Below are 14,144 nucleotides of genomic sequence, written 5' to 3' on the forward strand. Positions count from 1 at the left end.
AAAATTCTTTATTCTAAAATATGTCTTATATCAAATACCTGAACACCTTCACAAAACTTGTTTCTATACGTTTTCTTTAAGTGACACTTTCTCACCACCAAAAAGAAAAAAAAACTTCTAAGTAAATCATATATAATCAACACATTACAGCAATATTAACAGTATTACATTTTAAAGTGATACTGAAATTTATAAATGTTAATTGTTGCCTTTATTTTTATATTAAATGGTTTGATACATTAGTATGAATGTCTTTATGAGGACAATTAAGATTTCTCATATATGGATTTGCCTGACTTCCCTGAAGTAAAACTTTATTCCAAAAATTGTGCACAATAAAAAGTAATTGACACTGCTTCTTTTCACAAAGAAGTATTCCAGTATCTCTTCTATTTACAACTGGAGCATACCTGTATTTTCAGTTTTTATCCCACCATACCAGTGGGATGAAGAGGTCACACTTAAATCTTTACAGCCCTTGACACTTTACTGTGCAGTTAAGAATGTGGCGATAGATTTCTCAAACACTTCATGGCAGAAAAGGTTCTCAGGCCCTCCTCTCTTCCATATAGCTGATTCTTTGCAACAAGGGAGAAAGGAAGCAACTCCACCTTTCATGGCAAGTAACATGTGGTTTCAAATCAGACACACAGAGATAAGAGAAGGAAATTTATAAGAAGTAAAGATGTAGTTTGACACCTTTCTGACTGCCAAAATATAAAAGGTCAGAGAGTAAATATTTTTCACTCAACTATTAAATCTATTAGTGTAGACTAAAATTGAATGTTTATTCCACAAATGCTTGTTTGGAATAAAATTTTCCATTTAATTAACAGTATATTTTTATTGGTGGGGGGTAATACTAATGTATCTTGTAGTATGTAATGTATTTAGGAAAACTTATGCCTTTACAGGCTAAAGTTACAGATAATTCAATTTATGAATAGATCAATTCCACAAACCGTATAAGGGAGCACACACTGTCTCTTCTAACCAAATGTTAGTGTGCAACAATACAGAGACCTTTTTTTTCTCATTTACTCACCAGCTTTATATGCTATTGCATTAGAAGCAGGCACAGACTTCTTATAACACAGAAACACACTGGAGCCCCACTGTAAAATATAAATTAGGTTTAAAAAAAAGACAAAAGAGTGATAATAAATTGATTTTGTTGAATGTCTTCTAAAGATTTTGATTATTTCCTCAAGGAAGTCTATTTAAAACATGTTTATCAAACAGACTATATATAGTATACAATATAGCAAAACATGAAACTGAAAACACTAGAAGAAAAGGAATAAAAACAAATTGCCACGAAAATTAAACTGATGCAAAGCTTGTTTCAAAAATTTTACAATTCTGTAATCATGCAGAGGCTGCCTCTATTTGAAAGAAACAGCACAAAACGTGGGTGCTGAGCCCAAACTAGGGAAGACTGGGGTCACTAGATGCTATGAAGTCATTATCTCCAGAGGCAAACCTGTCTTGACTAATAGCCTTGGGTGCATGGGTCATCTCTGCCTATACCTCATTTAAGCTAATATTAATTTCCTTTAAGTTGTTTTTCAAAATAAACATAACCCAACAGTAAACTTTAGTGTCATAAAACTATAAATCCAATGTATATGTTGCATTTTCTTCTTCAGTAGAGCCCTTTTAAAATAAATACGAACACTACAATATTTAAAATAAATAAATATAAAGGGTGTCTTGACCCAATCTCCCTGTAATTGTCCTTAAAGATACCACTAAAACCCAAAAGCTAACAAAACCTGTATATTAGTGTAATGTATTAGTACATATCAAAAAAAAAAAATCCCTGACTTTAAGCATCTATTTTCTGGATGAAATTATTCTAAAACATCAGGTAGCTAAGGATTTTTTTAAGTTATTATGAACCATAAAAATTAGAGAGCTAAAAGTAATAAAAAAGTCATGACAATATAAACTGAGAGTAAATAATAAGCCCAATAATAAAGAGAAGTCCAAAAAATTTTTTTGAATTTTCATATGAAATTTTGGAAATGAAACTTTATTCTTACCATTCCGCAGTTTAAGTTTTTGTCAACTTTGCAGAAGGTATGAGGAGGGGTTTCTCCCTTACTGGTTACGATAACACAGATATCAGTTACAGCCAACGAATTCTGGGGTCGAATTAGAGGAGCCCTTCGATAAGTGATAAAGATTCTTTGTGAAGTAGTTGAACTATTGTTGACATTGGCACAGCGACCATAGGGTGTGGCTTGGATCACTTCACATCCTGGAATTAGTCTTTCTTTCCCATCATATAAAACTCTGCATGGCAGGGAGGGAAGAAATAAATAGATAAGTTAACATATGTCAGGTTAAGGCTAGTTTTCTCCTTGAGAACAAAATAAATTTTTTTTGGTCTCCCCTTTTGTTTCCCAAATGTTAACTGCAAACCAAAACTAAAATAATTACTTTGGGAATTATAAATCTCCTACTATTTTTCAACAGCTAGAATACAATTTTAGAAGTGTAAATAGGATCAAACAACTTGATTTTATTGATTACAAGAAACATATGAAACAAAAAAGGGGCAATACCACAATCATCCTCAGGTCAATTCTCAGAAGTTTTATCTAGTATTCAGGTGTTTTCACAAAATTTACCTTCATAATTCCTGTCAAAATTTCACCTTTAAAAACCCCCTGACTGGCCTTCCCTGGTGGCGCAGTGGTTGAGAGTCCGCCTGCCGAGGCAGGGGACAAGGGTTCGTGCCCCAGTCTGGGAGGATCCCACATGCCGTGAAGCGGCTGGGCCCGTGAGCCATGGCCGCTGAGCCTGCACGTCCAGAGCTTGTGCTCCGCAATGGGAGGGGCCACAACAGTGAGAGGCCCGCGTACCGCAAAACATAAATAAATAATAAAATAAAATAAAACACCTTCTTTGTTTTTAATGGGCAAAGAATCTAAATAGACATTTGTCCAAAGAGGATATACAAATGTCCGAAAGCACATAAAAAGATCTTGAACATACTATTAGCCATTAGGGAACTACAAATCAAACCACGATGAGATACCACTTCACATTCATGGGAATGGCTAGAATAAAAAAGCAGATAATAACAAGTGTCAGAAAAATTGGAATCCTCATACAATGCTGGTGGAAATCAACAGCTCTGCAAAACAGTCTGACAGTTCCTCAATGGGTTAAACATAGATTTTCCACATGACCCAAGAGGAAAAATAAACACAGATTCTTCTCAGTATATACACAAGAGAAAAGAAAACACATCTATGCAAACACTGGTACACAAATGCTTATAACATCATTATCCACAACAGCCAAAAAGTGGAAACAATCAAATGTCCATCAACTAATAAATGGATATGTAGATTCTAGTATAGCCATGTAACAATATCATGGATCAATAAAAACAAAGAAGTACTGATACATGGTACAACATGGATGAACCTTGTAAACATATTAAGTGAAAAAAGCCAGACAAAAAAGACCACATATAGTATGACTGCATTTACATGAAATGTCCAGAACAGGTATATCTACAGAGACAGAAAGTAATTTAGTAGTTGCCTAGGACTAGAGAGTAGGAAAGAGTATTGGAGAGTGACTGCTAAGGGTATAAGGTTTCTTTTCAGAGTGATGAAAATGTTCTAAAATGGACTGTGGCTACACAACTCTGTGAATATACTAAAGACCATTTAATTGTACACTTTAGATGGCTGAATTGTACGATATGTGAATTATAGCTCAATGAAGTTGTTAAAGCCCAGCTAAATATAACACTATAATAGCCTCCATATTTAAATCAAAATAGTATTGGCAAATGAGTAAATAGAAAGAACAATGAACAGAAATTTAGTATATGATAAAGGTGACACCTCAATACACTGAGGGAAAGATGGACTTTTTAATTTAATAAGCGGTGCTTGAATAAGCAAATTGCCATTTGGGAAAAATAAACAAACAAAATTCTATCTGTAGTTCACACTATACACAATAAGGGCTCCCAGTGGATCACATATGTAAATGTAAAGAATGAAAACATACTAAAAGAAAACCTAGCAGTAGGAAAAATGTAACTATGACTCAAAATCTAGAGGCAATAAAAGAAAAGAGTAAGAAAATAAACTTCATAAAATAAACTTTACATGACAAAATAACGCTGTAAACCAAGTCAAAAGACAAATTATAAGGGGAGAGGAATGGAGAAGGGGCAAAATAAGTAAAAGGGATTAAGAGATATAAACTACTTGTAATAAGTTACAAGGCTGTAATGTACAGCACAGGGAATATAATCAATATTTTATAACTTTATATGGAGTATAATCTATAAATATTCAATCACTACACTGTATACCTTATAAATTAACATAACAGTGTAAGTCAACTATACTTCAATTTAAAAAAAAGACAAATTAATAAACTTAGAGAAAACATCTGATGACTCTTTTACAAAAAGTTCATCTTCCTAACACATAAAAATCTCATTTAAAAAAAACAAGAAGAAGACCAAAAACCTGTTTTTATTTTATTTTTTTACTTAAGCATATTGCTCAGTTTATTGGCATAAAGTGTACAAACCGGTATAAACAGCTCCAGACCAAAAAACAGACAATCACCAATGGTTCTCATTATTCTCCCTTCCAATCACTATATCATTAAGGAAAACCACTATCCTGAATTTTAAAAGAATAAATTAATCAAAAACCTGTTTTTAAAAAAGACATTAACAAACAGTTAATGCCAAAAGACATTAACAGTTCACCAAAGAAAAAACGGTCCTTAAACACTGAAGAAATACTTAACCTCATTAAAATTATTCTGACATACCATTTCTCTACTGTGAGACTGACAAAAATTCAAAAATCTTATCACATACTTTGTTGATGGCATTGTGGGGAAAGAAGCACTCACATACAGTGATGATGGTAGGATAAAATGGCACAATCACAATGGAGGGAAACTTGGTAACATTTAACAAAATTATGCATGTATGTATCTTTTAACCCAGCAATTCCTTTCTAGGATCTACCTGAAAATTATAACTCCACAAATATGTAACAACATGTGCACAACATTATTCACCAAAGCATTCTTTAAGGGCACAAGATAGGAAAGAACCCAAATGTCCATCAATAGAGGCTGGCTGAATAAAGTATGATACATCCACACAAATAAGTGTTACAAAGCTATAAAAAAAAAAAAAAAAGTGAGAAAGATCTCCATTTTCAGAAATGGAGTGGTTCCCAGGAGATGGTGTTAGGTGAAAAAACAGAGTATAAAATAGTGTACATAGTATCTGCATTTTGTTTAAGAGGAAGAAATAAAACTATACACACATATGTGTTTATTTCTGTAAAAACACACATTGAAAGGATAAATCAGAAACAAAACAACAGGGGAGGGGAGGGCAGAAAGTATAGAGAAAGGAGTAGAGGAAACAGAAACTGAAGCAATACTTCTCTAAATATATCTTTTTATGTGTTTTGAACCGCAACAATATTTTCCATATTAAAAGAATTTTAAAACAAATGAAACACAAAAAGGAACAAATGAACCTAACTGCATAGCAAATTGGTAATATAACCACATAGAAAAACTATTTCATATAATTTTTTAACACAGTACTCTGTAAATGTTTAATGGGTTTTATTCTAGGGACAAGGAACTCAGTAACAGAATTACTATTGGTAGTAAAACTGATACTATAACTTGAGATTACCTTACGTAAATAAGATAAATAAGTAACGTATTTATGATTTAGAAACCAAGATTTTCAGCTAAGAGAAACAAGATAAAATCCAAAATGAGTTCAGTAAGATTTTAATGTTAAAATTTGAAGTTGAAATATGAGTATGAACTCATGATTTATATAAATATTTATTTATATAAAAAATAGACACCTCAGTAACAATGAATACACATAGCTCCAAATTTTGATTGACATAGCAGTCAGCCGGAAAGGGCTCCCACTGGCCAAACCTGGGACAATTTGGGCAAAAAGAATAAGGATTGCAATTGATTTTTATCAAACGGAATAAATTAAAATTCAGTTCCTCAATTATACTCAAAGAAAATTTAAAAATCTGTCTCATTAAAAAAAATGACGGGCTTCCCTGGTGGCGCAGTGGTTGAGAGTCCACCTGCCGATGCAGGGGACATGGGTTTGCGCCCCAGTCTGGGAAGATCCCACGTACCGCGGAGCGGCTAGGCCCGTAAGTCATGGCCGCTGAGCCTGCGCGTCCGGAGCCTGTGCTCCGCAACGGGAGAGGCCACAATAGTGAGAGGCCCAAGTACCACATTAAAAAAAAAAAAAAATGAGGCCAAGAGAATAGGAAAGCTCTTCATTATGATAAAATGCCAATTAAAAATGTATTTTTTAAATGACAGTGTTAGAAAAGTCTCATTTTACATCCCCCCATACAAGATCTAATTCAGGCAATGACCAATGGAAACAGTAAGTGAAAAGGTGTTAGGGGACAAGATATTTAAACAATGCCCACAACTCCACAAATTACTTAAATAACAGAAAAAATAAAAATGCCTTTACAATAGATAGCAAGCCATTAACCATTTTAACCAAGTGACTGAACTTAGCATCACTAATTATGGGACAATCTGTCACTACATGCTTTTCTGATGCTAGCGCTATCTGTAAGTATTCTTGCCAAAAATATTTAATGTACATTTAACCCAGACTTTAAACCTAACACCAGTTCACAGGAAATACTGACAATAAAGGAACAAGTTAAATGATGAGGAAACAATCAGATAAATCTAGAATGTAGGGCATTCTATAAAACAAGTGGCCCAGACTCTTCAAAATGCCTATATATCACAGAAAAATGTTGGGGAATGTTCTAGATAAACAGACTAAAGAGGTACAATAACCAAATACAACAGGTAAGCCACGACAGGATCCTGGATTTTTTTTTAAGCTATAAATAAACATTCTTGAGACGGATGCAAATATTTGGCTAGGGAGTGGATACTGAAAAATATGATGGAATTATTAATTTTCTATATACCATGGTCATTAGGAACATGTCTTAAGGGATGCATGGTGAAGTATTCATAGGAGAATTGTTATGATAGCTTCAGTTTAACAAAAATATTGGAAAATGTTAATTTGTTGAATCTAGATGGACAGCATATTGTTCATTATATTACAATTTACCATTTAGGAGAAAAGGATACTGGTGTTTATTACAATATTCTGTTAACTTTTCCGTATGTTTGAAATTTTTCAAAAACCAAAAGTGCTGGAAAAAAAAATTCATATGAAAGTCAATCAATCTGATAAGTGAAGGAAGATAAAAACTTTGTATAGTCTGTGATTCTTTATCTCAAAAAACACATCTGACATATACAATAATATAGTGACCTGATTAAATTACACTTTATGGAGTATTTGAAATTATGAGGGAATATCAGATCTTACATATTGTAACTTAACATCTTTTCCAGGAAAAAAAAAAACTGTTATTTTTATAAATATCTCATCTTATTTATAAAACAGTCCAAAAGGTCAAAAGTTTGACAACTCTGTTTCATATTTAGTTGAATGAGATGGGTACCTGTCTTTATACTGGCTAACAGGTTTTTCCAAACCTCACTAGTATGCTTAATTGAGGGGAAAGAGGGGAGAAAAGACCAAATCACCAGATGTTAACAATTATTTGATCTGGAGAGAAACTTTACCACCATGATCAGCTAAAAGACGACCGCACGCTCAAGCAAACCTGGATCAGTCAACAGAAATTAGAAGCCTTAGGGAACTGCAAGATATATATGAAAGAGCCGCTTGCAACCTGAAAGCATCCAAGTATGATTATCTAAGTCATCATTTTTAAGTTATGCCCCTGAATCACAAGGAACAACAATCTTTCAGAGACTTATACCCTTTTAATTACAACTATATGGTGGGAGGTCTGGGGATGAGGATGTGAACAGATAACCTTTAAAGGATGGCTAACAGAGAGAACAGTGAGGGCTGGAACACAAGTAAGTCCCTGGGGCTGGTTTCCCTTCAACTGACATGAATATTATCAAACTTTTATCCTATACCCATCCTATTATGGATATTACCTATCTTCTTAAGAAAACCACAGAGAAAATAAAAGAACTGACAGTAAAACCTCTCAGTCCTATATTTTCAACCCTTCCTTCTCCATTGGTTTCTTCCCTTCAATATAAAGATGTTCAAGGTTCTCTCCTGGGAGAAATGTTAAAAAATAGCCCTGGACTCTGTTTCCCCTCACCTTCCAGGTATCCTAAACCATTGCTGCTGGGGATTTCGTTAAAATACAGATTCAGTAGATCTAGGGCAGTGCCTGAGATTCTGACTCTCTAACACACTCACAGGCCCTATGGACAATACTGGACCATGACAAAATAGCAAGGCCCATAACTATCTTCTCTTTCCCTTAAAGTCACGCTTTCAAAAAGAAGCCTCTATAACTCCAATTCCCAATCATGCTCCATCCTTTCTAAACTGGCTCTTATGTCCACTAATCTTATAAAGTTGTATGACCCCCACTGCAACTGTACTGACTTGAAGGAAAATTGTAGACGCTAAATAGGGTGATATGTACTATACTAAAGGAGTTAAAGTAAAGTAAGATAAGGGCAAAACATCCTTTGGCTTTGGAAATTTGAACATAATGAGGACCTTGGGACAATTTCACCAGAGCTCTGTTGGAACAGTAAAGGAAATGATGAGCAAAACAAGTGGTGGTCAAATGTAGCAGCTCACTACCGTTCTTAATATCAGAACAACTATGAACAGAACCACCAGCAACCAACTCTTTAAAAAAAAACATTTCGTTGGGCAATCAGGGTAATTTGGATATATGATGATATTCAAGAATTAATCATTTTTTAGGTGTGGTATTATGGTTACATTAAAAGAAGGACTCAATGTTAAGAAACGCAAACGATGTAATACATCACATTAATAAAATGAAGGGAAAATCCACATGATCATTATCAATTAAAAAAGAAGAGGCAATTGACAAAACCCAACACATTTTTATGGTAAAAGCCCTCATAAAACCAGCAATAGAAGGGACCTTCCTTAACATGATAAATAGCATTTATGAAAAACCCATGGCTAACATCATACTCAATGGTGAAAGACTGAAAGCCTTCCACCTATGATCAGGAATGAGAAAAGGATGCCTGCTTTCACCACTGCTATTCAACACTATACTGTTAAGTTCTAGCCAGAGCAATAAGACAAGGGGGGCGTGTTTGCGGGGGATAAATCAAAGTGCAAAGGAAGGAATAAAACTATCTCTATTTGCAAATGACATGATCCTATACAATAAAAAGTCCCCCCAAAATCCACAAGAAAGCTATTAGAGCTAACAAATTCAGCAAAATTGCAGGGTATAAGATTAACACATGAAGTTGATAAAACCCACCTGTGTTGCCACACATCCGAAAAAGAACAATCCGAACAAGAAATTAAGAAAATAATCCCGTTTATAACAGAATCCAAAAGAATGAAATATTTAATAAAATTAATTAAGGAGGGACTTCTCTGGTGGTGCCGTGGTTAAGACTCTGTGCTCCCAATGCAGGGGGCCTGGGTTTGATCCCTGGTCAGGGAACTAGATTCCACATGCATGCTGCAACTAAGAGTCTGCATGCCACAACTAAGGAGCTGGGCGAGCCACAACTAAGGAGGCCACCTGCCACAACTAAGACCCAGCGCAACCAAATAAATTAAATAAATATTTTTAAAAATTAATTAAGGTGAAAGACTTGTACACTAAAACCCATAAAACAGTGCTAAAAGAAATAAGACCTGAATAAATGTAAAGAAAACTCATATAGTTGGGAAGACTTAATATGGTAAAGATGGCAATACTCCCCCCAAATTGATATGCAGATTAAATGCAATACCCATCAAAATTCCAACTGCGTGTTTTGCATAAATGAACAAATTGATCCTGAATATTTCCCAAGATGCTCTCAAATACATATGTTTGTACTAACTGATGGTAATTATAATGAGCAGAAGAGCTTAATACATGACATGTATATATGCTAAAGTATTACAGGTATTCTAAAAGCACATCTTATATAAAGAAGAGTCAACATAGACATTTTTGGAGAAAAAGCTTTTACACAGAAGAATGATCTTCATTGGCTGTGGACTAGACACTAAATACCTTATAACAACTATACTCCTTCTAAACCGTAAATGCTTTGCTCCTGGCATTAAAAACCACACAGTGCAATTGTATTTTTCATCTTTTGTGTGTGTGTGTGGCCATGCCTCACGGCATGCAGGATCTTAGCTCCCCAACCAGGGATCAAACCCGTGCCCCCTGCAGTGGAAGCAGGGAGTCTTAACCACTGGACTGCCAGGGAAGTCCCAATTGTATTTTTTAAAACAGGAATGTTCCTTTGTTAAATGAGTTCAGAGCTTCACAAAAGCTCATCGCGTAACCCAACTAGCTCCTTAAAAATATACTGTCTTTTATTATAGCTTTTTGCTCTTTTATGTTTAATTAATAAGCTTATCTGATATGTACAAACAGAAATGAAATCACATTTCAGGCTCTAACGCCTTCATTTCAATATACTTTTGAAAGGAAATCATCTAATGACTCAATCCTATACAGAGAAATTCAGTAAGGATGGACAGAGATACATATATCTTACTATACTTGATTTTGAAGTAACAAATAATAATAGAACTATCAAGGATTTTGAATTTCTATTGCCATGAACCTTAAATAAATTTTATTCTCTTCACTATAGCAAAAGAAAATAAGTCACCGTACCCAATGTCAGTAAGGGGTGGTTTATCTCTCCCTCTTTTATAACAGAGGAACAGTTCTGGGCTTTTCAGACTTCCGTAGTTCAAGTTTGCCTGCAGAGCTGACGGAGTGGCTTCAACACAGGTGTAACCCTCAGGTACTGTTTCCCCAGCTGATTTGTTAATAACTGCAATATCTGTAATTGGAGCTTTAGGTCCAGTAGACTTAGTATCTAAACGATTTATTTCTTGATCCAAAAGAGTAGATGTATCAATGAGACCTGCCACAACAAAGTAGTCAGTCACTCTTGGCCCTTTGTCTTCTATCATGGCTGCTTCTATATATCCTAGAAGAGAGGAAGAAAAAAAAAAAGACATCAATTAAATAAAATGCTTTATCCTAACTCACTAAGTTAAAATATTCCTGAGTTAACAAGTGATTAACAGGCACATTTCCCAGTTGGATTTATAATCAAATTGTTATTCTGTAGAAGAAGACTGTTTTTTTAAAAAAAATACTTGTTTTTAAAAAATAATAATAAATTTATTTATTTCTGGCCACGTTGGGTCTTCATTGCTGCGCATGGGCTTTCTCTAGTTGTGGCGAGCCGGGGCTACTCTTCGTTGCAGTGCGCAGGCTTCTCATTGAGGTGGGCTTCAGTAGTTGTGGCACGTGGGTTCAGCACTTGTGGCTCACAGGCTCTACAGCACAGGCTCAGTAGTTGTGGCACACAGGCTTAGTTGCTCCGCAGCATGTGGGATCTTTCCAGGCCAAGGCTTGAACCCGTGTCCCCTGCATTGGCAGGCGGATTCTTAACCACTGCGCCACCAGGGAAACCCAAGAAGCTTGTTTTGATATCATCTTGTCAGCTTTTACCTAGTATGAAGTACAAGTTTACAGCATCGATTCATTTGTAATGCAACTATGATCCTATTATGTGCCTAAGGCCCTGTTAAGGATAATCAAACTATCAGAAGTGGGCTACGGTGCTTTCCTTTCAGCAAAATGCACATAATGAACAAAATTCATACTATTTTTTAAATGTCATTCTCTTTTGAGTTACAGAATTCCTAGAGCGAACTTCACATTTAAACAAACGAAATGAGTTCATCATGAATTATTCAAAGTCTAACAGAAAAGATAAAGGTACTAGTAATAAGCATAATTAAACCAGTCTCTTAATCCAATCAGGAGTCTGTCCCTATAGTTAAAAAACTTTATGTAAACACTGTGTAAACTAAGTAAGTTTAGGGGTCATTAACTATTTCATATATAGATACCAGACAGAGCATAAAAAACCATAACCAAAGAAGACAAAGTTATACAAAATACATATTAACAGGGCCTCCCTGGTGGCGCAGTGGTTGAGAATCTACCAGCCAATGCAGGGGACAAGGGTTCGAGCCCTGGCCTGGGAAGATCCCACATGCCGCGGAGCAGCTGGGCCCGTAAGCCACAACTACTGAGCCTGCGCGTCTGGAGCCCGTGCCCCGCAACAGGAGAGGCCGCGACAGTGAAAGGCCCGTGCATCGCGATGAAGAGTGGCCCGCCTTGCCGCAACTAGAGAAAGCCCTTGCACAGAAATGAAGACCCAACACAGTCATAAATAAATAAATAAATAGATTAATTAATAAAAAGCAGTTTCTTTTTAAAAAAAATACATATTAAGAGACTTAGGTAATACATGGTAGAAACCTAGAGAATATGAACACTGAGTCAAGATTTCTATTATCTTTAAACTCAATACCTCTAAAAATAAAATTAAGCTTTTGAAATTTTATTTTCTTTAAATATTTATTCATTTATTTAGTAATTTAGGCTGCACTGGGTCTTAGTTGCGGCATGCGGGCGCTTAGTTGCGGCATGCACGCAGGATCTAGTTCCCCGACCAGATGTCGAACCCGGGCCCCCTGCATTGGGAAAACAGTGTCTTACCCACTGGACCACCAGGAAAGTCCCTGGAATTTTAAATATTTCTATGGATTTTACGTGCTTTTTAAATAACTTTACTGAGGTATAATTTACATACAAAAAATGCACATATTTTAAAGAGTACATTTTGGTAAGTTTTCACAAATGCATACACCTGTGAAACCATATCACAATCAAGATGGTGAACACATCCATCAACATCCAAAATATTCTTGTACCCCTTCATCATCTCTCCCTCCCCAGGCAAGGAGTGACCTGCTTTCTGTCACTGTAGATTAGTTTCTAGAATTGATATAAACGACATCATACAGTATATTCTTTTTTGTCTGGCTCCTTTCACTCATTGTAATTATTCTGAGATTCATCTATGTTACTGTTTATATCAAGTTCATTCATTTTTATTGCTGAGTAATATTCCACTGTTGAATATACTACAAAATGTTTATCCATTCACCCATGTTAATAAACATACAGGTTATTTTCAGTTTGGGGCTATTATAAAGCTATCATGAATACCCATGTACAAGCCGTGTGCACGTATGCTTTCATTTACCTTAAGTAAATTCTAAGATGGAATGGCTAGATCACCTGGTAGGCATATGCAATTCTAAAAAAGTGCCAAATAGTTTTCTGGAGTGAGTATACCGTTTTACATTCCTATCATCAGTATATGAGAGTGCCGCTGTTCCACATCCTCTCCAACACTCTATAAGGTCAGTCGTTTTAATTTAAACTAGATTCTACTATGTCTACAGTGATACTTAGCTATAGTTTTAATTTGTATCTTTCTAATAACTAGTAATGTTGACCACCTTTTCATGTGCTTATTTTCCATGCATACATTATCCTTTTCATACATCCTTGGATTCTGTTCACTAAAATTTTGTTTGAAATTTTATATATGTTAATGAGGGATACTGGTCTATAGTTTTGTTTTGTTTTTTTTTCCCTCTTGTAATGTCATTTATCTGGTTTTCACATCAAGGTAATGTCAGTCTCACAGAATGAGTCGGGAAGACTTTCCCCCTTTCAATTTTCATGAAGAGTTTGTATAGAATTGTTATTATGTCTTCCTTAAATGTTTGATAGAATTCACCTGTGAAATTATCTGGGTCTAGAGTTTTCTTTGAGGGTAGGTTTTTTTTTTGTTGTTGTTGTTGTTGTTTTTGCGGTACGCGGGCCTCTCACTGCTGTGGCCTCTTCCATTGCAGAGCACAGGCTCCGGATGTGCAGGCTCAGCGGCCATGGCCCACGGGCCCAGCCGCCCCGCGGCATGTGGGATCCCCCCAGACCGGGGCACGAACCCACATCCCCTGCATCGGCAGGCGGACTCCCAACCACTGCGCCACCAGGGAAGCCCTGAGGGTAGGTTTTAAACTATAAATTCATTTCCTTTAACACATAGGGCAATTCAGATTACGTATTTCTTCTTGAGTAAACTTTCATAGT

At 35.6% G+C, this 14,144-nt stretch overlaps 1 protein-coding gene across 3 annotated transcripts in view; it reads right to left on the reverse strand.

The window, feature by feature from the left end:
* The window catches only part of DENND4C (DENN domain containing 4C), a 126,664-nt gene that overhangs the window by 83,130 nt on the left and 29,390 nt on the right, over window positions 1–14,144 (reverse strand). For all 3 annotated transcript variants that reach the window (XM_019934884.3, XM_019934885.3, XM_019934883.3), the window contains exons 2-4: window positions 10,788–11,109; window positions 2,046–2,298; window positions 1,046–1,115 (exon numbers count right to left, since the gene is read on the reverse strand). In XM_019934884.3, coding sequence (XP_019790443.1) covers window positions 1,046–1,115; window positions 2,046–2,298; window positions 10,788–11,092 — 628 coding nt within the window. In that variant the 5' untranslated portion in view covers window positions 11,093–11,109. The remainder of the gene's footprint in view (window positions 1–1,045; window positions 1,116–2,045; window positions 2,299–10,787; window positions 11,110–14,144) is intronic.

The sequence above is a fragment of the Tursiops truncatus genome, chromosome 6, assembly GCF_011762595.2.
Source record: "Tursiops truncatus isolate mTurTru1 chromosome 6, mTurTru1.mat.Y, whole genome shotgun sequence".
Classification (NCBI taxonomy): Eukaryota; Metazoa; Chordata; class Mammalia; order Artiodactyla; family Delphinidae; genus Tursiops; species Tursiops truncatus.